The following is a 23,930-nucleotide window of genomic DNA, read 5'->3' as shown; positions in this document are numbered from 1 at the left end:
ATACTGAAAGTTATTGCCATATGCTTTCTTCAGAGTACCTTGCCACTGTGTTGACCAATGTAGTCTTTTTTTCTGAATAAAACAAAAATAAAAATTAAAACCAACCATTAAAACATTAAAATCAAATTAAAATTAAAAGATTCTTACCATGAAAAGCAGTTCTATATAACAGTAAGTCTTATATTTGTCATCTAAAAATGTAGGTGTTTAACTTCGTATTCAGTCATTTGTTTTATTGGATAATAACTTCATATAGCAATATTGTATTCCTCTTTATATATATATATATATATATATATATATATATATATATATATATATATATATATATATATATATATATATATATATATATATATATCAATACTGGCGTAAAAATGCAGTATTTGCACGGGAATGTAAATAGGGTAACATCATTCTTGTTTGTCTGTTCACCTCTTTGTCGAATAATAAGATAAATGAGCCAGCAGCGCCCTCTGCTGGTTGTTTAAAGATAAAAACACACTCCAGCAGACGCAGCCAATGAGAGAGACGACAACCACAGCACTTCCTGTTTCACACAGGAGCCAATTTGTGTTGAGAATATCGGCAGCCACCTTACGCACAATATGATTTAAATACAAGTTCATTCATTTCTACCTTATGAATGAACGGCCGTGAAGTCCCACCTGCGCCTGGAGACCCCTTATGAGAGCAAGTTCGAGGTTTGAAATCTTGATAATTCGCTAATTGTAGAGGGCTAAGCCTGTAAGCCTGTACTAAAAACAAACCGAAGATTGAAATTGGTTGTACTGTCTCGTTTGCGTTTGTTAGAAGCATTAGATTTTACTGTCTGTTCAATTTCGCTGTATTTTTCCTATATATCATATTGTACATTAAAGCTAATTTGACAGTGCTAATATCGAGCTACGTATATTGGCATACAGCCTTGTAAACACGTTGATGTCAATTTAGTTATAGCGACGTTTTTTTCCTGCATTTGCAATGTGTGCGTGTGCCTGTATGTTTATTACAAACATCACTATTAGTTGAATAGCTGCTGTATGTAAGTGACGGAGGATACGCCTTTAGCGTCCCTGCTGGACACTACATGCTTAAAAATGGAGGCCACTTGCATAGATCGAGTAAGCTTTGCAGTCATTTCAAATGTGTACATGCAGATTGAAAGATTTAGGAGTAGGCAGCGTGTTCATTTGGGTCAGGATGTTATGAAGGCTGTTGATCAGACCTGAGAAGTAGAACAAGAAGGGGTGCAGACAAATACTGTAAGGCAAAGACCAGTGCCTCATGATCCTTATTAGTGTGTCTGGCTCTGCTCTGCTGTGAAGATCCAAACAGTTGTAATCAGCTACTCACTGCTGTACTGAAACATGATATAAAAAGGGTGCACATGGCAAAATAATTACATTTAATACTGCCTTAAAATGGCTTCAGCAATGTCCTGAAGTAAGTGGATATATTGTACAAAACAAAAATCAAAACCTGGAAAAATACTAAGCCACTTTATCAACATTCCTCTCCTCAATCTCAGCTTTCAGGTGCAGCCATGCCTGTCTCGCTGCTGTGGGGGGTGGATGTGTATGGACAGGTCTACAGCCTGTCCACAGCGGGGCAGCAGTGGGAGCAATGCCGTGATGCCCAGATGGAGTTTAAGCGGGTGACAGCAGCTCAGCAGTGCTGCTGGGGCATCGCCTGTGACAACAGCATTTACCTAAACGTCCACGCCTCTGAACTGCCTATCCGCTACCAAGAGGAAACTTATGAGAATCAAGTGGGTGTCTGATGGTGCCAACATTTATCTTTTGCTATTATTATTGAAGCTGCTAAAGCAACAGAGTATAAGGTGCACAGGGGACAACTTTAAAGTTGTATTAAAATTTTAAATGTAACCAGTGTTGCTGTTCCATCTCTGTCTACCAGCGCTGGAATCCTGTTGATGGTTTCTCAGAGCGTCTGCTGCCAAGTGACCGTTGGCAGTGGAGTGATGTCACGGGTCTGCAACATCAACCTCTGGATGGTTTCCAGCTTCCCTCCAGTAGCTGGGAGTGGGAGGGCGATTGGTACATTGATGAAAACTTTGAAGGAGAGCCCACAGAGAAGGAAGTGTGTGTTGTTTTTAATTGCATCTATCCTGTTTTCACTTTATTTACTGCTCTTTTAAATAATCCACATGCTTCCAATTACAGGGGTGGACTTATGCCATCGACTTCCCTGCCACCTACACCAAAGACAAAAAGTGGAACTCCTGTGTCCGTCGCAGGCGATGGCTCCGCTACAGGAGGTACAAAGCCATGGATACCTGGGCAAAGGTGGGTGTGTGTTTATATCGGTGTGGTGTGTCTATGTGTGAATGCAGCAGTTTGTTTACCTCCATCTTCCCTGTGCGCTGACAGATCCCATCACAGCAGACGAGTCTGCCAGATCCCTTCAGTGACATCAGCTGTGGTGGCTGGGAGATCAGTGAAGAGCCCAGAGGTCGGCTGTCACTGTGGGCCGTGTCCCTGCAGGGAAAGGTACACACTCACACATGCACCCTAGCACATGTATCCATGGCAATGCCCATTCATTCTTGGATGCAGTGTTATTTTAAATAAAAGTTAAGTTGGTAAATTGTATCTGATGTGCAGTAATAAATAGTTTTATTTTTCTTCGTTGTGTTATCTTTCCTCTTTTCTCTCCATTTAGGTGTGGTTCAGAGAGGGCATCTGTCACCACAATCCTGAGGGCTCCTCATGGGAGGAGGTGCTTCTCCCAGGGGAAGTGGTCCAGATCAGTTGTGGCCCAGGAGACCTGGTCTGGGCTGTGCTGTGGGAGGGGCAGTTCATTGTCAGGGAGGGCATTAGCCGAGACTGTCCTAAAGGTGCACAGAGGCTCACTGGTGGAAGGAGAGTGTGCGTGTTCATTTTTGTATTGAGAATAATGATTCTGGTCATGCAGGTACCTCGTGGGCTACAGTGGAGTCTCCTAGCCCTGATGTGGGAGCTATACATGTAGCTACTGGAGTCAACGTTGTCTGGGCTGTGACCAAGGACAACAAAGTAAGAAAGTTCTGGATGGTTTAATACTGCACGGAGCTGCATTCTGAGAATTTGTTTGCATGTAAAAATGTATTCTTAAATCTTTACATGGTAAGTTAATAACAAATTGTTGATCTTAAGGGCCATTTACCAAACATCTGTGGCTGTTTAGATGTGCTCTTCCTTAAATGTTCCTAATGCCCATAGCAATGGTCTACTATTACTACTACTACTACTACTACTACAATTAATAACAGACCACAGGATGCAGTCGTTGACCAATTCAAATCTAGTGTTCAACACAAATGAACAATTATACATTAAATAGTCCTCCTGCCCTGTCATCCGGTACATCAGCCCCAAGGTCTTATCAGCCAGAGAGGTACCAAGGACATGGTGACAACACTTCGTCCTTTGGAAATTCTTTCACCCTACTCTTCTGCTTTTAAAGGTTTGGTTCAGGCGTGGTATCAACTCTCACAACCCCTGTGGCTCCGGCTGGATTAGCATGGTTGGAGAAATGATCATGATCAATGTGGGCCTGAATGACCAGGTTAGGAAGATCTTCTCAAGTGTTACTGTCTGGATTGTTAAAAGTTTCATGTAAGTCCTGCTGCTGTGTGTAGGTGTGGGCTATTAGCTGTGAGGACCGGGCTGTGTACTTCAGACAGGGTGTGACCTGCAGTGAACTGAGTGGGAAAGCATGGAAGGTGATCAGTGTTCCACGAGATGGAGACCGATCCCACTCAAGCGCCAGCGGAAGCAGCCTGCAAAGGTGAGCCAAAACATCAGCTTTTACTGCAAAAGCAGACAGGGGTGTTTCCCTTTCACACCATAATAATGTCCTTGTTTTTGTTCTTCTGTCTCTTAGTGCTGGCTGTTTTTTCTCTGGTGAGGTGCGTGCTCAGTCAGTAGTGAGTGATGTAGAATCGGACACAGAGAAAGGATCTGCAGATGGAACCGGCTGCCTCATAACCTCTACCTCCCCACAGTGTTTTGTTGATGCACCCACAGAGAACTCCTCTATCCTGCCCAGTGACACTCCCAAACCTCGCATCCCTAAGGTCACCAGTGACAGTTTCATCTCTGAACTGGTCTCTGATCGAGAACCAGGAAAGACACCAAGAGACATTGTGTCAGCCACTCCTGTTGTAATAGAAGAGGAGACCTTCCTTACAGAGGGAGAGGTTAAAGCTCCCACTGCAGGTTTAGCTCTTTCTCTTAGTCAGTCTGGAAGTCCTATTGACCCGCAGTGGAGTAATGTGGATCTGGAGGAGGTACAGAACCAACAAGCTCAGACTGGAGCAGGCCTGGACTGTGCTGAAACCTGCAGCTTGTCATCTGTAGCCACATACACCCTTGCCATGGAGGATCCATATGGAGCAGATGAGCGTCCTCTGTGGGCATGGATCAGTGGAGGAGGCTGCTCCGTGGACACTCACTCCCAACTCAACTGGTTTAACAGTGCTATGAACACTTCATGTAAGTTTAATGTAGTGGCTTACTAGTAATTTTTTTGCAGCAAAAGCAAATCATTTAATTTTTTCAAATGTTTTTTTCTCCAGCTTTGATCCAGTCAGTGCAGTCCATGAGTCTGTCAGTCAGCCCAGCCCAGACGGCAGCTTGGCGGAGACAAATCTTTGAGCAACTCAGTGAGCGGACCAAGAGAGAGATGGATAATTTCAGACATTATGAACAAGCCATAGAACAGGTACAGGTAGTAAAGGAGCAATTATGACCTGCCCAAGGGTTCAGAAATTAATTATTACTGCATACTCCCATTGCAGTCTGTGTGGGTGAAGAAGGGAACCATGCAGTGGTGGCGAGACTGGAAGCCACACAAGTGGATCGATGTTCATTTTGCCTTGGAGCAGTTCTCAGGACCAGACGGCAACAAGGACGGGATCCTGTTCATCTATTACAACTATTATGAGGAGAAGAAGGTAAAAATGTCTTCCGGTTTTTATGTATTCTCTACATTTTACTGATATTTAGTGCAGTCTTTCTGTCTTCTGGTTGTATATTTTGTTCATAGTTTAACCTTTCCTACTTGTTTGCACTCATTCCAGTACTTGCATGCCTTCATCAACGAAGTGACGATCCTGGTTCCTGTGCTTAATGACTCCAAACACACTTTTGCTATCTACACTCCTGAGCGAACAAAACAGAGGTGGCCAATGAGGTTGGCAGCTGCCACAGAGCTGGAAATGCATGACTGGGTACGTGCGGAAAGAAAAACGCAATAGAAGGTATATGCATATGCCTCCCATTTTGACGCCTTGTATCCTGTCTGACCTCCTTCTCTTCAGCTGGCATTGTTAAACATCTCATGCTGTGACTCCAGAGGTATCCAGGGTCATCCCTCCAAACAGGCTATCTGGTCCATCACCTGTAAAGGGGACATTTTTGTTAGTGAGCCTTCTCCTGAACTCGAGGCCATGCCTTACCCCACACCCTGCGACCAGATGTAAGAAAAAACAGAACTGATACATCAGCATGTGAAAATAACAGCTTCTTTTTTGCACCATAGCTAGTTAACCACAAGTCTTCTCATCCTTTGTGCAGGTTCTGGCGCCAGATTGGAGGCCATCTGCGGACAGTGGAGTGTAACAGCATTGGGATTGTGTGGGGCATTGGCTATGACCACACTGCTTGGTGCTACACTGGAGGCTACGGAGGAGGATTCTTTCAGGGAATGGCCAGCAGCACTGATAATATTTACACACAGACTGATGTCAAGAGTGTCTACATCTATGAAAACCAGAGGTGGAATCCTGTCACTGGCTACACCAACAGGTATTGAAGTGAAGCAGAGTGCAGTTCACACTTTCCCTGAAGCACGAGCTGGTTTTCCATTTATTTGCTTTTGTTTGATTTAGAGGTCTACCAACAGACCGCTACATGTGGAGTGATGCATCAGGGCTGCACGAGTGCACAAAAACCAATACAAAACCTCCCTCCCAATGGACATGGGTAAGCTCAGTTACAGACCTACAGCGGGAGCTCCCCTTTAGTGATCTGAAACCACTGTGGTTTGTAGGTATTTCACTGTGCTCCCATTGTGGTCATTCATTCGGAGACTGTATTCTTAAATTATCACAGGCAGTGTGCCAGATATTCAGGTGCATTCAGTATTTCACTTCAAATATTTGTTATTTTTAGGTGTCAGAGTGGGCAATCGACTACAGTGTCTCTGGAGGAACAGACAGAGAAGGCTGGCAATACGCAGCTGATTTTCCAGCGTACGTTTCATTTGTGGTTCCTCAAACCCACCAGCTGCACAGTTCAAACTTTGCTCTTATTTATGACCTTTTATTTATTTTCTTTCACTTCCCTTATGTTTTCATGCAGGTCCTATCATGGCTATAAAACAATAAAGGACTTTGTACGACGTAGGCGATGGGCAAGGTACTGTTAAAGCAACACTGGCATATTATTGGGTGGGTACGGGTGGTCTGAATGTGACCAGTGTAGGGACTTCTGAAGAATTCAAGAAAGCTGGTTTGTGTGGAATAAATAGTTTTGGCAATTATTCCATTCAATATTTGTGTGTTCTTCTGTACAGGAAGTGTAAATTGTCTACTACAGGACCATGGCAAGAAATACCACCCATCCCACTGAGTGACGTGTCCATCCTGCCATGTGCAGCTCAGAGCACCGTGGATGTGGTGCCTCTGTGGGCAATCAGCAACAAGGGAGATGTTCTCTGCCGATTGGGAGTTACAGCACTGACTCCTGCTGTGAGTCATTAATATTATGCTAGCAGCTAGCAGACCAGACACCCTATGAACTTGTTTAACACCTTTTGGTGAGCCACCCAAAAAGCACTTGATTTCAGTTTCCTACTGATGCTTCAAACATCCTCTTGTGGGGTTCCAGGGATCCTCTTGGCTGCATGTTGGAACTGACCAACCTTTCAAGTCCATCTCCATTGGGGCTGCCAGTCAGGTTTGGGCCATCGCCCGAGATGGCTCTGCCTTCTACAGGGGCTCAGTCTCATCTCAGAGCCCAGCAGGTCAGAGGGAGAAGAACAGGCTCTCTCATAATCACTGTCAACTCTGAAACAAATGTAATGGTGCTTGTATGAGACATACCTCTTGACTGTTATGTGTGTTGTGTCTCCCTCTGCAGGGGACTGTTGGTACCACATACCCTCTCCAGCCAAACAGAAGCTCAAGCAGGTGTCTGTTGGCAGGACATCAGTCCACGCTGTAGATGAAAATGGTAATCACACATGCAATTTATTAGATAATTGAGATATAATAAGCATTTATCCTTTGCTGTCTATGCTTTGTGATCAGATGTCTTGTGGTCTTTTTTACTGTCCAGGTAACCTGTGGTACAGACAAGGTTTGACACCCAGCTATCCTCAGGGCTCCTCCTGGGAACACATTTCTAACAATGTACGCAAAGTCTCTGTAGGGCCTCTGGACCAGGTAGGTGCCGGGACATCAGATTCGACACTGATTGACAGTACAGAGACAAACAGAAAATGTTACAGACATGTTTTGTTGTGGTGGTTTAGGTGTGGATCATAGCAGACAAAGTGCAGGGCAGCCACAGTCTGAGCTGTGGAACAGTGTGCCATCGACTAGGAGTCCAGCCTCTGGAGCCCAAAGGACAGTCATGGGACTATGGCATTGGGGTAATGAGTACATTTCTTTAAACAGCAGGCCAGGTGTGAGACTTTTCAATTATCTTTTCCACTTTTAAGGAAGTTAACTTGTTGAAGTAAATATTTGGCAAACCAAAAAAACTGTTTACATGTAGACCTCCATGTGCAAATAACAGCAGATAACAACAACAAATAGGTGTGTCTCACTGAGCTTTTGCTTTAAAACACACAGTATAGTGCCTGGAGCTAACCCGCCCCCCTCTTTATCACTGGCTTTTAGGGTGGATGGGACCACATCACGGTGAGAGGGAACTCCATAGAGCCACCCCGCCTTTGTCTTTCCTCTCTAACAAACCAGTCCGCCCCAACCCCTCCAAGTCTGGTCCCAGTCAGGAGCACAGAGGTCAACGGCAGTGCTGTGGGATGTTAGACACATTTGTGCATACATACCGTACGTAGCCTCCTGAAACCAGATTACCTTTGCAGGACATTATTCAAAGCCACTTTTACTTTAAACAATGAAGTAGCTTTTAGCTACTTAGCCTTCACATCATCTGAAGCAGTTTAACAGAACAATGTGACTCTGAGCACTAGGTTTAGTCTTTTGATGTGAAAGTCTTTTATTCACCTCCAGCATATGGGCATTTCAGCTTGAATGCTGTTTGAATTTTCTCCTGAAGTTGATAGTCTTAATGCATTTTTCTCTTATGTGTTCTTGAATATGTGATGTATGTGTTGATTCCTGTTGTTACTGTGTAGATGATACCACATCAAGTTAAGGTTAAGTGGACAGGTGATTTTTTTTTTATTGAAGTTTTTTTTCTTTTAAACAGAAGGGAATCTAGTATATTTGAATTATTGTGTACCTTTTAACAGGTATTGCGCAACATTTAAATTATAATCCATTTTAGTGGGCAGGCAGCACTTTAATGCATTACAAGGCTGATTAAAATGAAACCGGATAAACAGATAACTGGATGACGCAGGGAGAAGAATGTTTTATCCATGTGCACATGTATGTACATGTATGTACTGTGTTTACTGTATGTTGCAGAAAAAACATGGGTTTAACATCTGTAAGTTCCTCATAGGTTTCTAATGACAAAGAATACATCCGTAAAGCTTTTTTATGGGCAAGGGTATGCATAGGCCTTGTTTGGAAGTGAAATAAGGACCAGCCAAGAAAAACTACACACACACCTAAAGATCTTGTGAACAGTTAACCTCTTCATTTCAGTGGAGTTGTGTTTTTCTGAGCCAACATGTAGCAGCTCTAACAAGGCCTGTGGTGGTTAAAGATACCTTGTGATGGCTGCTGCTTGTGTCCAAATGTTTTATAAAGCTATTATTTTTCCAGAATAAGGTTATTGTCACAGAGCTTGTGCAATAGTTAGCATTGTAAAAGAGGGAGAATGGCTTTACTTGTGGTCAAAGTATTGAAACTGGACCTTCTGCTTTCTCACGAGCGTGATTAGATATGCATGGCGTCTACTTCCTTTGGCCTGATGGAGCTAGAATGACTGAGCAGTAAGAAAAACAATTTATTTTGTTACAAATCTTTAAGATATTCGTAGTTAGCAATGTGGTTGTTGTATTGATATTTTTAAGGGAAATTAAGTCTGTAAAAAAATGTACAGAGATCTATATATATATATATATATTATCTGTGATTAATGAAGTGTGATGTGCAGCACATCAGTGGAATCCACATTTGCATGGTCAAAAAAACAGTCCGTGTCAATAAATAAATGTTTATTGATAATAATTCTTTTGTTTTTCACTATGATGTCCTGCCTCAGGACACATGAAGGCACACAAAAAGCAGATAATATACATGTTAAACGTCGTCCATGCCTTTCAGCTACGGGCGCATAAGGAGAGTAAATAGTGTTCTCATATTAGTGGTACAGTGGTACAGAGCAGGTGGCCCTAATGATCTTCACAAGCTTGTTTGCTTGTGAAGATCATTAGGGCCACCTGCTCGTCTTACTTTCCTGTATGTGACAGTGATGACTTGAGGCTACGCTCAGCAGGTTTCTCAAAAGAAAACACACAAGAAGATCACAAGATAATACAAAAGAGAACAACTCCCTTCCCTTGCTTAAGCTGTGGAATGATGACTAAAGAGAGCACAAACGATTAGCCCTTCTTTTCTGAGTACTATAGTCTTTTCATGACTAAGGTCCACTTGGTCTTCACAGCAGTCTTTATGGTCCTCAAATCACTCCATATTTTGCATGAAGGCCTAGTAGTGGACAGCCCAGCTCCTGTTATGGCCAAGTTCACTGTCAAAGGCCTGCACCAGTTCGTACAGGAAACCCTGCTGCACAGATCCCACAACAGTGTGACTGTAGGATATTGTGATTTGTCCATCCACTGTTAGCTGTGCTGACTGAAGCTATGCATCTGGGTGAGGTACTGTGTGAGGCCCTCCTCGCCCTCCTCTTCCAGGTGCTGCTGGTAGCACTGGAGCAGCTTGGCAGCACTGGCTTCTGAAGAGACCTCACCAGCAGGCAGGCAGGCCCCTGACATGTCCAGGATGATGGTGGTCAAAGCTTTGATGTAATTCTTAGCCAGGGTCAGTGTCTCGATCTTGGACAACTTTTTGTCTGTCTTGACATGTGGGATGGCCTCACGCAGCGCCTGGAAGGCATTGTTGAGTTTGTGCATGCGCTGACGTTCACGCTCATTGCTTTCCAGTCGACGGACGCTGCGTTCTTTGGTGCTCGAGCTGTGTTGTCTGCGCCGCCGGCCTCCTCCAGCTCTTCCTTGCCTTTTCCCATTTCCACCTCTCAGAGAGCCCCTCCAGGAGCCACCAATTTGGACTGAGGCCTCGGAACCTTCCTGCTCACTGGAGCCAGGTTCTGTGTCTGGTTCCAGTTCAGGCTCAGGGTCAGACCAGCTCCTTCTGGATGGTTTCACAGCCTTTGCTTTGGACCTCATCCTGCAGCCCCTTCACTTCTCTCTACCCGACAGATTTTACAGCTTCAGTAATGCTGGAAAAGGAGACAGGAAGGTTAATCAGACAAGAAATTTTACCTTGAATCCTATGGGTTTCCTTCAGCTGGTCTGTAATCACCAATTAGTGAATAGGTCTCCCGCCAATTGAAACAGCCTTGCATCCTGTTCTATCTAAACTACTTTTGCAGTGTGAAAAGTCCATGATGTTGGTCTGCTAATCTCCACCTCTCTTATCCCTACAGTTCTGAGATAATGCCCAATTCAAGGTTACACTCACAAAAACAGGGAGAGCAGCCAGCAGCAGACTTATGTACACCCAGATCTCTTAATGTTACCTTAAACTGGATGTGCATCATTTTAGAGCAAAAACTTTAAATCATCAGGATGGTTTCTGTAGGATTCACAAGCAATGGAAATCTATCTAAACCACATTTTATTATTATTTAAATGAACCTGATACAGCTGTTTTTCATAGATTAGTGCTCACAGGGGGAAAAAGAATACCTCTGTTCAGTCCATATATTTCCCTAACCTCAGTTTAATCATCATAACCGTAGTGTAGCCAAAAGTCATTCACACACACACAGAGAGAGAGAGAGAGAGAGAGAGAAACAAGCGTGTAATTGAATCAACAACTGAAAAGTCTTACCTCGTAAGTTCAAAACTACTTTTTCCTCCTCCTGCGTTGTTACAGAAAAAGCGTCACCGAGCAGACAGTCATTACAAGCGCCATAAAGTCAATTAACAGAGCGCAGTGATCAGCAGAGCGACGCCGTGCAGCGCGCACACACGCAGATAACTGTCATATGTGCGCTACCTGTGGCTGACTGATGTACACGTCGCGCTGCTCAGCCAATCAGAGAGCGACTCGGCTCCCTCCAGCTCTGCCCTCAGACTGCACTGGGCTGCCTGCATGTTGGCGGAGTTTCTGTAAACAGTAGAAATGCTATGTGTTTCACTTAAAGGTATTGTAACGGTGGTGTTATCTCTCCATGTTATATGTCAGTGCATCATTATAGTATAATTTTGTAAGTTTTATTTTGAAAAATCCATTAAATCCATGCAGTCACATTAAACTTGCCTCTGGAATATTGCTGCTGGGCAGAATTATAAAATTACAGGCTACTCATCATATATTCTTTATGATAAAAAAAATCAATTAAATTAATTTACAAGCAAATAATCTGATAAGTAAAAATAATCAAGTTGATCAATGATGGGTGACAACTGATCACCATCCAATTCTGTTTTTTTTTTTTTAAATTAAAATGTTTAAAATGTTTTATTCCCGAGTTAAACGTGATCCTATAGAGTTTTTGTGGCTTAGTCAGTCCACACAGTTAACATAATTTCCATTGTGGCTTATCACTTTAAACGGCTTCATTTGAATACAGTCCTGCAGGCTACAACTGAATGTACAGAAGCAGGAGTCACACTGTTTACTTTGAGCCAGACAAACAGCCTTTAAACATGTTGCACTGCCTTTGTAATGAGATTGTAGGGTAAACTGAGGTACCTTTAACCCACGTGGTAAAACAAATACACTCCAAAGGAGGGAATTTTAAAATTATTACCCCTATACTCTATAATCCCTTCATTACTCTGTTGTAATCCTTCTTTGGTTGTTTGACCTGATGGCCCAACCAAGCTGTTGGAAGTTGTTGTTATTGCCTTTCCTGCTATGGCAAATAGTAAAACAGGGAGGCGGCATACCTAACACTCATTGGGTAAATAAAGTCTAACAGCATGTCTCACCCTGCGCAGTGCTAATGAAAACATGGCAGCTGGAGTTTTCTTAACTCTAATCAGACAGGTGTTGCACACATGGAAGCACATTTTAAAGGTCCAGTGTGTCGCATGTTGTTGGATCAAATGCTATTCATATATCGTCTTTTTATGTAAATGCAAATAGGAATTTTTTGAGCAGGTCCTTCAGAGCCTGCCATGTTTGACCACCGTGTTCTCACCTGAGCTAACTCAGCCTTCCTGTTTTTACATTGTTACGTTGGCCACTGTAGGTTCTCATCCGGAAACTAAGGATCATGGAGGGGTATGTAGTTAGCTGCAGTATGCCACCTCCACACTAGATGTCACTAAAAGCTACACATTGGTCCTTTAAAGCTTTCCCATATGTAAAGACAAATAAATCTAAATTACTCATCACTACATTTAAAACTAAATAAACACACATTTGTAAATGTAAAACGGTATTAAATTTACTAGCTATGCTCATTTAATGGAACACGTTAGCAACAACAAAGCCACAGCATGGCTGACAAAAAACATTTTAATATAATTATAAATTATTTATTATAATGAGAAAAAAATCAAATAAAATACTAATATAAAATAATAATTATAATTTTGTAAATTTAGCTTTTAGCTAGCACAATAATGCAGGTAATAATGCAGGTGTGACTCTCCCAGCTTTCGAGGTAAACATTTCTTTTTCGTTTGGTTGTCCTTGAACAACTGTGTGTGTGTGTGTGTGTGTGTGTGTGTGTGCGCACGCTCATATTTACACACCCAACAGGCACTTTTCACTCACTCTGGGAGAAAAATACGATAGACCAAATCATTCAATGTTCTCCAAGACTTGTAAGTCAATGTAATGGCCTGTTCGTAATGTCCTGTGTGTGTGTGAACACTAAGACTGGTCCTGCCAGCTTTCCTTCCCTCCTCAGGTACATTGTATCTAATCAACCAAGCCTCGCTGGTGCAGGCTATTTGGAACCATTATCTGTTACCTTTAGTTTGCTCAGTTTCTGCCTCCACTGGCCCTAAGGCTTACACTGTTTATTTTGTCACAGCTGCAGATAAATTCTGAGCTAAATACATTGCAGTAATGAGGCATGCAAACATGGCCTCTACAACAAACACGCTCTGAATAAACAAGAAATATTGTAGTGCATTTTCAGAGGCACAAGTCAGTTTATGAGGCTAAATTTGAGTTCTGTGTTTCAGCTGAGGTCCAAGGACACAAACTGGCATTGGAAACAGCTTACAGTGGTTTGCAGCTGGAGAGGTACTAGCACTGTTATGCAACTAGCTCTTTATCACATCACAGCTTCAATCGTGTCATACTAACGACTGAAAAAAGCTAAATGCTCTGTCACACAGTCTGGCTCGGCTGTGATGTCATGAAGCCATTTGGAACACAGAGAGAGCCATTAAAATCCCTGAGTCATCATAAAAAGGAGAGGGAGGTGGGGGGATGAGTTAGAGGTGAAGATCTGGATGATTAGTCAGTTTTTCCATTAGACCAAGGCTGGCAGTCTGAAAGAAAAACAAGTGTGGATGTCACATCGGGCCATGGTGACAGTAAGGTGGCCTTTGGCTGAAGGGAGGTGCTGTGATAGAAAGCCTGTATTTGACCATAGAAATCAACTCACTATGTGTGTGTCACACTCACCCTGTACCTCACAGCTCAAGGTCAGACTCTGTGAAATAGGTGAGGAACAGGCAGCTTTGGGACAGACAGCAGCGTTTCGGCCTGGACAGGGGACTCCAGCTCCGTGCTGGCAGGGTGAATTTGTTGTGTCGAGAGCGTTGTGCAAACTGAAAGTGGCAGTCTCTATACAGAGCTGAGAAATCATCTTCCCACTCCAAGCCTGCAGGCAAAACCAACCACACACAACTATAGTGACATATTTTTCTCTCTCTGCTATAACAAGCTAATTTCCCTACTGGGATTAATAATCTTAATCTTAATCTAAATCTTAATCAGTATGTGCAATGATACCTGCAGCATTTAACTGTTTAAGCAGGTAGAAGTAGTTCTAATTATGTTATTGCAGTGGTGCACCTGCATACATTTACACATATATTTGAGTTTCAGTCACAGTTACATACATTTAAAGTAAATATGAAGAGTGACAGAGCCTGTTTATAATCGGTGTAATGATGATCTTTACACTTCCAGCACTGCTTTAGCATTACCGCAGTCTTCTGATGTGACACCCAGCAGGTTGCAGGAGCTGCTAGGCAGAGATGTGCAGGCCTCAGCGTGCAGCTCCACAGTGGGACTCTCCTGAGAGTTGGTTAATAAGAGAGTGGATAATAAGTGGAAACAGAAAAGTGTCAATGTCTAAATTTATCAATAAGATTAAAAAAAGATTAAAATCATTATATGGAGTAATTGGGTAAATTACAGTTTGATCATTACCTGATCAAACAGGAAGACAATGACCTCATCATCGAAGGACACACTTTTCCTTATTTTGACGTTTGCATCCCGTCTTGATGGTCCCCTTGGATTGTTGTTGTGTTGACAGGATTTTAGAAGACCTTTAGGGGTTTGTGTATTTAAATTGTCTCTGATCATTTTCTGGTCATCCTCAGAGCTGCTGGTGCACACAGCATTGAAGTTTTTTATATCCAGTGACATATTGTTATTGTCTCCGTTATGACGTGTGAAGCATGTGTCACCTAAAACTTGTGCTGGTGTACAGTCATCCCAGAACAAGATGGTATTCTAATGAGTTTCCATGTTTAAATACTTTTTGAACAAACTGAAAATATCCTGTAAAATAAGTTTCGTCCCAGCAGCCTCCTCTGGTAAACCTGTCACAAAATGATCTGTAGAAGCTGAGGGTTGGATCAGTCCCTTCAGGTGACTGCAGTGCAGAGGAGAGACAGTGGATGGTGACCTTGTTACCAAACAGCCTATGCAGTCAGTGCTCCTCCATGACTGCAGAGTTACACTTCTTTGTCTTTGATAAAGGATACAGAAGCAGGTGAGGGGCTGTCGCTGCTCATCACTCTGTATCATCTGACCAGAGAGGATCCACAAATGGAGGGCTCCTTCATCCCTGTATGAACGATAAGACGCGAGAAAGGTCTGACCAGTTGTGTTTAGTACCCTTGTTACTGTTGTTCTAGTTGGTTTCAGAAATCTAATGCCAGGTTGTAGTAATGTGTTTTAGGACATGATATATTTTGTGTTGTCATGCCCACACATATAGAAACCCTAAAGCAGGGACAGCAGCTTCAAAAAACCTCTCTGAAGCCACCTGTTTAACCCTGAAAATAAAATATTGTACAGGCTTTGTCTGACGATAATCTTCTCCTATTTCTCCTGAATGTTTTCCAGCTGCTTTGCACAGAAACCCCTTCTTTTACTGTCAACAACAGGATGTACCGAAACTGATTTGTCAGCCTCTGTCTGTTGGATGAAGCGGTGCGCACAAACGCACGCATGCACACAGACGCTACCTGGCCACTCACTCCTTAGCCTGAATAAATATCGGAACCCATCCATCCACAGAGGCAAAGACGCAATAGGAAACTTTCACCGCTCTGCAGTAACCAAGCAACCACAGGATGAGTGACTCAGGAAAGGAAGAGAGGAGCTGACTCACAGCAGCTGTGACGTAAAGGATCTAAAAGGACACACACACACACACATAAACACTCACACATACATGCAGTAGGCTGTAAAGCCTGTAATCTGTCCTGTTTCAGGTAAATTAACACCTGACTGTGTAACAGGTGGAGAGGTAGACCAACCAGACAGACCATCAGCTGCAGTAATACAAATGTAAATAATACCTTTTTTTTGCAACTTGTGTGTCCTTGAATCTTCTTTTTGAAAGCCAGTTGTTCAAATTATCCACTGAAATCACCACTGTAGCTCCATCACTGAAGTATTTAGACTCTGAAAAACAACAACATGCCTCAAAGTCTTGCTGCATCATGACACGGCAAAAATATGTTGCAACATAATCTATATCTGCATCCGGCATGCACAGAACAAGCATCTCCCCTTTCCTACCTTGCATTCTGCAAGCAGTGTTCATTCCCCTGCTTTCACTGCAGGACACTGTGCAAAATGAAACAAGCTAAACATATGGAGAGAGAGGAGATGCATAGAAAAAACACGGGAGGAGGAGGTGGGGGTGAGGAAGAGTGGAAGAAGAAGAAGATGATAGGGAAGGAGAAAGGTGTGAGGACGCAGAGTTCTCACTTACAGTGCACTCCCTGGAGGCTTCCGGTCTTCCTGCAGCAGAGTGCAAGATGGGGATCTGGTGTAACAGAGCTGTCTTTGTGAATGTGGATGTCAGCTTTAAATGAAAAGCAGAAAGCAACAAAAAGAGGATGGGCTGTACTGTTGTTGTTAACTGTATACAGTTAAAGCAAAACCTGTTGTGAGTTTTCAGGAGTGTGTATTATTCATGTTTGTAAGGTAAAACATTTGGGAAGGATTTCCCAAACATGAACATTAGCTCTCTCTAGAGGCTAAAAGCAGAATTGCAGGCAGATTCAAGTACCACTGACGCAGGAGAAAACTGCAGATCAGCACTCTGTTTTTTTATGATCAAACTCTAATATTTATTACAGGTGTCCTGCAGATTTAGTCCTCCCCCTGGCAACAAAATCACTGATGCTGGAGTTCTGTTTTTACACACCCAGACAGCATCAGGATGTTGTTCCCAGGAGGGAACAGCATCACCATTCAGTCCATCTCCTTTCTCAAAACATTAGCGGAAACCAAAATGTGAAAAGAGACAAAGAGATGGACAGATGGTGTTTTCATTTGAAATTCCTTTACTTATTTCCATCTCCCCGGGCATCGTGTCACTCAGCAACTTGCACCCATGCATCCATATCGGGTCAGCCAGTGCAGTACAGTGTTTCAGTATGGTCAATGCTTACCTATGAGTACATATGAGGATGTGATACAGTCGCGGAGCTGAAAGCTTCTCCCTGGCACAAAATGTGAGCCTGTTCCGGCCTATTTCACATTCTATTTTCACAGTGCGGCAATGATGGATGTGTTCTGTCAGAGTTTCTTATAATCTGATATGTCGACAACTTCTGCATCCAAGTGTCAGATGTGAATGAGAGATAGGTCTTTGGTTTCAGTCCTTCTGACTGACTGGGAAGAGATCTAAAGGTTGTATTTTATTATCTGCTGTAGTTTATTTAGGAAGGGTAATGCAGAGAATAACATTTCTCTTCTGAACTTCTCTTCTTTAGCCAAAGGTGTGCTGGAAGTCAAATTTGGTTACAAAGCAGCAAAGTGATATAGCTAGCCAGTTATACCTCATGTCATCCTTACAATGAAATGTCTCACAATTCCCTGCTTCCTCACCTCACAGCGGGCCCCATCCAGAAAAAAAAGTGTGTCTGTTATTATTAAGAAGGTGCGAACAAGCACAAGCACTGAGGCAACACACATTCACAATTAACTGTTCAGGGACCACTGTTGCTTACTGCACCAATTGAGTTGTAACATGCACACAGTACATGCCAAAAGAACTGCGGAACTATCCTTTTACACTGTAGGCGCAGAATCATCATATCCAGCCGGCAGACGGCAAGTGACACCAAACAATCCGTGAGAGGAGGGTAATTGGAGATCATTGGGCTTATTCTGAGCATGCCAAATACACCGTGGTCAAGGCCTGAAGAGGAATACATGAAGCTCTCCTGTCCCTACAGTCACTGTCCGACGCCTGTAGCATGTGGCACCAAAGCAAAGCACTATGGGTAATATGGGAAAATGCAACATCCAGTCTTTATTTGGGCACAGATGGGTCTCATGGTTGCAGAATGAGAGGTAATAAAATGTGACACTAAAACAGCAGCATAAAGAGTGGTAAATATGTCACCTTGTTCGTTTAAGGTGTGCAGCTTCAGTGATAATAAAAGTGCAACACTCATTTTGTGGCACTATTTTGTGATGTTTGCTTCAGATCAAATTTTTTTATAGAGAGAAAAGTCTTTTTTCTATTAAGCAGGAGATTAAAGGGTCTTAAAAGTGTTTGCTGACAGAGTGCCCTTAATATGACGACATAAATGTGTAATCCGTCTCAGATCAGCAGTCAGTGTATTTCTGAGCCTCTGTTGACAGCAGTACACCTGCTCTTCCCCAGTCCAGACCTGGGAACACTGCCTGTCTGAACTAGCACCACTGCTGCCAAGGGCACTACCCTATTGGGAGAAGTGTGTGAGTGTGCATCTGAATCAAAAAGTGGACAGATATAGGAACAGGAGTCAGTGAGAGGATTCAGTGTGTGTGTGTGTATGTCTATCTTTACTCATTTATGGGTGCTATAAGAAGGTGGATTATCATTTACAACTCTGTCATTCACCATATAGAATCCCTTTCATGATAGAGGAAGAAACAAATATAGTGTTCACACAAAGTGTGCCTAAGCTGGTGGAACAAGATCCCTGTGTCTGTATTCAGTAAAAAAGAAAAAAGTTTCAGTTGGGATGTAGTAGTCTTTTTTCCCAAATGTCCCAAATGTGCTTAGGGAGCTAACCAAATGTGTGATTTGATGTCAAGGTGGTGGTACTTTATGTGAGAAGTGAGCAGCAAAGAAAATGACACCCGTCTGACGGCCCTCCCTGCAGCGGTTGCGGCCCTTTGGCAGGAAAATCGGCTTTCACCTTCACCTTGTGATGATGAAATTTAGTGGCAGAACTGCATAGAGCTGTTGAATGGGAATGGGAAATGAATGGGAACAATTATTAAGTATGTATTCAGAGCTGTTTTGCAATTAAACACAAGCAAAGCCCTTTCTTCTCATTTAGCAGCAGCTTTATCTAATGACTGTTTGATGGGGCTTAACCCTTTCACAGGCTGTAAACCATTCTATTAAACTACATTCAAACAAGCACAAAAACCCAGTTGCTGTCAAATACACACAGATGCATTAGTGGTAACTCATGTTATGTTGTCCTAAATACTGATAAGAATCTGTAATGCAGGCTATAACCTAGTACAGCATTATTGTTCTGAGGAAAGATAAATGTTTGTAAAATGGCACAAGGAGAAACATTATTTTGTTAATATTTTCTGCATCGTGTTGTTGCAGCCATCTAGCACTGGATGGCAGAAGAGTGCAGACGTCTGCTTCAGCTGGAGTGTTAGAGCTGAGATACTTTGTGAACAGTGTTGGCAAGGATTAAAGCATTGCTATAGCTTAAGAAATTCAAATATGAGAATGTTTGTTCATTTACAAAGAAAAGTGTATTTGTGAACCTGCAGCATGAAGCCAGGCGGACAACAGCTTTTAACAGTAAGCCATTATATCATCCTGGTAGTAAAACCAGTGGTGAAAGGCCTGCACCTGTCTGTCACTATATGTGTCAGTATAGGGGTCCATTTCTGTTGTATGTAAACACTTACCTCATGCTGTCCTGTAATCAAGCCACAGCTAAGGGACAAGTGGTATTTCAGTAAAAACACACACACGCACACACACACACATAGGTGGAAATGTTTGGACTGCCTGGAGACCAAGGTCAGTGGGAAACATGTTGAAAAGCCTGACTGTGACCTCTGACCTGTACGAATGCACTCACAAAGGCGTCCACGCTGAGACAGCTGTGGGACTTGACTGGTTTGAAGTGTTTATGGACGAGCTGGGTTTGAGCGCTCGTTGACAGAGCTCTCATTTACACATTCACATACATAGCCCTGATCAGATAAGAGGAGATCTGTTTCAGTGGCTAATCTTAAATGTGATGAGGTTTACAGAGGCAGTGGAATATACATAAATATCTTTATTTGGGAATCAGGCACTGCCCAGGGGTATATCACACTGTCTCACACTGTAGAGGCCAGGAGCAGGACAGTATGCTTTCATGTCAACTCGGAGGTTTATATGAAGACTTGTTTTGGCCTGTAAATTCCACTTAATGCCATAAAGACTCATTACCAATGAGAAAAGGCTGTTCAGATGGAGAGTATTTCAGGAAAGGTGTTGTCAGAATATGAGCATCTTTTCTGCTCTCCTAGGAGGCGCCTGAGGGAGTCCCTGACCCCTCCCTCCCCCATCAACCTCCTCAACCCTCCTGTCTCAGCACAGATCCTATCACTTGCATCCTAAGCCGACTGGTATTCATCAGGCCCCTGATCAAGTTGCACGACAGCAACCACATTTAAATCAAAAATGTAATGAGTCAGGATTGCCACTTAGTTACGAACAGTAACAAACAGAGATGGGGCAGGGAAACGACTGCATCTTGACACATTTAAAATCTTTGCAGTTAATCTAACAGGCTGAGAAGGATCAGCTTTTCCCCGCAGACCACACCACTACAGTAGTGTGTGTGCCATGATGTCTTGTGAATAACGGCAGCCTTCCTGTCTTCCTGCTAGTGACCATCTGACTGTATCTTATCTTATCTAATTGTAGGAGCGAAACTTTCTGGCTTGTGGCTGAATGTTGAATGTGTGTTTGGCCTCGGCCTGGCAGGAGCCTGGGTGTGAAGGGGTTAATTGACACACATGCACTGATGAGCAAGTTGGTGGAGTATGGATGCATGGAGATGCCAGCAGGCATATGGATTTCAATATTTATCGCTTGAACATTGTTATTAGAAATTTGATTGTTTGGAACATTATTTGCCTATCGTTTTGTCTTATGTGAAGTTTAGTGTCATGGATTATAATAACCGTGCTTTTATTTTGAGATATATTAGGGAATAAACTATCTTGCGAATTGAAACCTCCGGCGCCATGAAGTGACTGAAAAGAAGACTCTTATCTTATCTTATCTTATCTTATACCTGCAGTATATTTATGGGACAGTCATGAGAGTGGTATAACTATAAATAAAGTGTGTGCAACTTTAATGAAAGCAAGCACATAAGACTTAATACTATAATATAGTACATAATACTTTTTTTTTGCTCTCTGAGGAAAATGGCATGATTTTAACCTCAGAAATGTTTAGCATGTGCGTATCTATTCTTTGCAGGAACGTTTATAGCAACATTTTTATTATTGAGACTGGGTTGGTTTTTTACAGCAGTTTTTGTGATTGCCACCTAAATTGCCACCATATCGTCATTTTTTAAAAAAATTGTAACTACATGTTGAAATCTGAAAGAATTAAGCACCAGCATTTAAACCCTGGTATATTTACCACTGCAGTAAAACAACAAAGTAACAACGCTGGAACTCAAATGAGTGACTGAAGTAATTCAGTTCATATATATTAAAGATATATTCTGTTTGAAGGAAACATCAGCAAACAATACTATGTCTAGAAAGAGGAAGTGTAGTGCAAGTAGACCAGCAGCTGCCATCTTGAATTGTCCAGTGATGTCAGAAACATGGGAATCGTATGCTCATTACCTTCCCTTCCATATGGCATGTTTGGTTTCAGATTGCATTTGACCTCATTCACCTCAATACAGAGAACACTTGGACCAAGTCCATATTGGAGTTGATAACATATAGCAAACACATATTCAAAGTCAGCATGGTACATCGGCGGCTCCAGTGAGCTGTCAATCAGATCCGCGTTAGAGTAGGTATGTTGGGCGTTATCTTACAGTTCACGTACAGTTCACCTACAGATAACATTACAGTATATGTTTACTGTTGAGTAATATACATTAAGTCACAGGCTGAAATCCTGGAACGCTACTACGCTTCGTATCGTTTACACTTTGTTTTCATTTGGTTTTTTAGTCATTTCTTTTACGATTTTGCTCGACTGACATAAAAAAATTTGAATTTGGCAAAAACAGGAAGTGTACTTTAATCTAGGCTAGGTGTAAAGAGGCAATAAAAGATGGTGGCAAAGACTAAAAGTTTGACACCAGGTTTACCTAAAAGGTTCAAAAGATTTTGACAAAAACAGGATGAGAAACCAAAAAATGCATTCGCACCTTCTCAATAGACTTCTGCATGAGTCAGCCTGTTCAAATGTGCAGTATTACTTCAGACACACAATAGATGCAGGTACACACACAAACATACACATAGTATTGAGAAAATGATGTTAAAACTGAGCAATGGGAGGAAGCAGACACTGTTATACACAATGGATTCGGCGCACTGAGCTAATAGACAAAACTGTTAGTGTGGCCTGTTGATGGGCGGAGCTTAATATGTGTATGGCAGAGTGTGTGTTGGCTGAATCTGAGAGTGTCACTGGCATGCCCATGGCACAGCTGGTCAGATAGAAATAGTCGAGGAAGTAACTGAGCCCATGAAAAAAAAGTGTGTGTGTGTGTGTGTGTGGAAGGAGGGGGCAGCCACTGCCCTCAGGGATCCACAGACCTAACTTCTTCTCTTTCTGCCTGCCTGCCTCTCTCTCCCTCTCTGTGTGTCTCTGTTCGAGAAGCCAAACATTTCAGACATTAGCAAGGGACTAAAAGGTTTAGTTTAGCATGCAGCGAGACATCAAGGCTAACCTGATGACATTATCATTTGTCTGAATTAAAATGGACTCCAAGACAAATTGTTGGGTATCTGACACGTGCTGGTCTAAACATCTTTTATGAACTGTCGTCTCAGAGAAGGTTGAAAAAAGATCAGAAGAGATAAAGGGCTTTATTAATGTATTTACTCCTGAGCCAGATGAGGGCTTTAAAAGCTGGTTGAAAAGAAAACAATGAAGACCAATACACAGGTCACATTGTGTAGTAATTAATTATTAAGCATCATGTAAAATGTGACCTACCATCTGTTCATGTGATACTTACCTCCTGTGGTCTCCTACCCTCGGTCTCATTAGTGCGTATATCCCATCCCACAAACTGCATCCAAGCCAAGTCCAAAATCTGATTTCTCAAAAAAATAAATGAAAAAACTCACAGTGCAGGAGACAAAAACATGAAGCTGTCTATCTATGCAGAAGACACATTTTGCTATTTTTAATGACTCTTTCAAAACTCTTTTATTTCTGCCTGTCATGAAAACAGACTCCCCCAAATCCAAATCACTACATGCACAGTACTGACATTCCATCCTATCCATCCTTCTCTATGTCTGTCTTTTCCCCTCTGTCCCATCCCCCTCTTCCTTCTCTCATCCACTGCGCCATCACACAGGAAGTCTGGTCTTCCTGAAAACAAGCCTCCGAGCATGGAAAGGGACAAGGCCAAGGGGGCAGGTACGTGAGGGGGGAGCAGAGGATGTTTTTGTCACTGCTCTGCCCCTCTGGTTGCTGCAGGCCTCACTGTGGTCCATCCTGAGGAAGCCAGGCTCACGTCATTCTGGCCGGGCCTTGGACCCACACGTGCTGCCTCACAGGGCCGACGTGACGCAGTAACTACACACATGTGAAGCCACACTACTCGTCAAATCATAAAACCTTTGACAAGAGGGGGAAAAAAAGTGAACACAGAATGGCATGGTGTGCATTTCACTCACATAGAGGAGGGTCAGTGTTCTGCCAGCTGAGCACACTGAATTTCCTGCATGTACCCACTGCTAACTGCCAAGCCACCTGTAGGTGTGGGAATTTATCAACACGGGGGTTTCCACAGACTCCAATTGACTGATTTATAATATTACAAAATGTACAAATGAGTACAGCCCAGCCTGCAGCTGGCTCCAACACTAAGTGATGCATTGGCGTGCCAGC

The 23,930-nt window shown here is 42.7% G+C and overlaps 2 protein-coding genes across 3 annotated transcripts; one reads left to right on the top strand and one right to left on the bottom strand.

Moving 5' to 3' along the window:
• Positions 1–558: 558 nt before the first annotated feature.
• tecpr1a (tectonin beta-propeller repeat containing 1a) lies at positions 559–9,397 on the top strand. Its single transcript, XM_028431820.1, has 24 exons — positions 559–704; positions 1,532–1,771; positions 1,921–2,103; positions 2,187–2,309; positions 2,394–2,513; positions 2,686–2,860; positions 2,938–3,038; positions 3,469–3,570; positions 3,644–3,792; positions 3,889–4,499; positions 4,583–4,728; positions 4,805–4,960; positions 5,087–5,236; positions 5,327–5,484; positions 5,583–5,813; positions 5,897–5,990; positions 6,180–6,259; positions 6,369–6,425; positions 6,583–6,757; positions 6,897–7,032; positions 7,149–7,241; positions 7,347–7,453; positions 7,543–7,662; positions 7,913–9,397. The coding sequence occupies exons 2-24, from the start codon at positions 1,547–1,549 to the stop codon at positions 8,060–8,062; spliced, it is 3,642 nt and encodes a 1,213-aa protein (XP_028287621.1). The 5' UTR covers positions 559–704; positions 1,532–1,546; the 3' UTR covers positions 8,063–9,397.
• Positions 9,398–9,621: 224 nt separating this feature from the next.
• Positions 9,622–23,272, bottom strand: bhlha15 (basic helix-loop-helix family, member a15). Of its 2 annotated transcripts, XM_028431118.1 has the most exons (7): positions 23,047–23,272; positions 16,563–16,655; positions 16,144–16,249; positions 14,759–15,404; positions 14,533–14,623; positions 14,006–14,204; positions 9,622–10,628 (listed from the first exon to the last, which is right to left on the bottom strand). In XM_028431118.1, exon 7 carries the CDS (start codon positions 10,573–10,575, stop codon positions 10,012–10,014), a length of 564 nt encoding a protein of 187 aa, XP_028286919.1. In that variant the 5' UTR covers positions 10,576–10,628; positions 14,006–14,204; positions 14,533–14,623; positions 14,759–15,404; positions 16,144–16,249; positions 16,563–16,655; positions 23,047–23,272; the 3' UTR covers positions 9,622–10,011. The 2 variants fall into 2 exon arrangements, with proteins under 2 accessions (XP_028286919.1, XP_028286920.1); XM_028431119.1 differs by lacking the exons at positions 14,006–14,204; positions 14,533–14,623; positions 14,759–15,404; ... (1 more) ...; positions 16,563–16,655; positions 23,047–23,272 and adding an exon at positions 11,243–11,530.
• Positions 23,273–23,930: the final 658 nt, after the last annotated feature.

This window comes from Parambassis ranga, chromosome 19 (assembly GCF_900634625.1).
Source record: "Parambassis ranga chromosome 19, fParRan2.1, whole genome shotgun sequence".
NCBI lineage: Eukaryota > Metazoa > Chordata > Actinopteri > Ambassidae > Parambassis > Parambassis ranga.
The sequence above is the reverse complement of the archived record's forward strand: the minus strand, read 5'-3'. Positions and strand labels throughout refer to the sequence as shown.

What these genes read in the sequence shown, in the direction of transcription:
- tecpr1a (XM_028431820.1), top strand. Translation starts at nt 1,547, where the DNA reads ATGCCTGTCTCGCTGCTGTGGGGGGTGGATGTGTATGGACAGGTCTAC. An exon ending in CCATGGATACCTGGGCAAAG is followed by an intron (nt 2,310 to 2,393) that starts GTGGGTGTGTGT and finishes GTGCGCTGACAG; the next exon opens with ATCCCATCACAGCAGACGAG. An exon ending in CCCACACCCTGCGACCAGAT is followed by an intron (nt 5,485 to 5,582) that starts GTAAGAAAAAAC and finishes TCCTTTGTGCAG; the next exon opens with GTTCTGGCGCCAGATTGGAG.
- bhlha15 (XM_028431118.1), bottom strand. Translation starts at nt 10,575, where the DNA reads ATGAGGTCCAAAGCAAAGGCTGTGAAACCATCCAGAAGGAGCTGGTCT.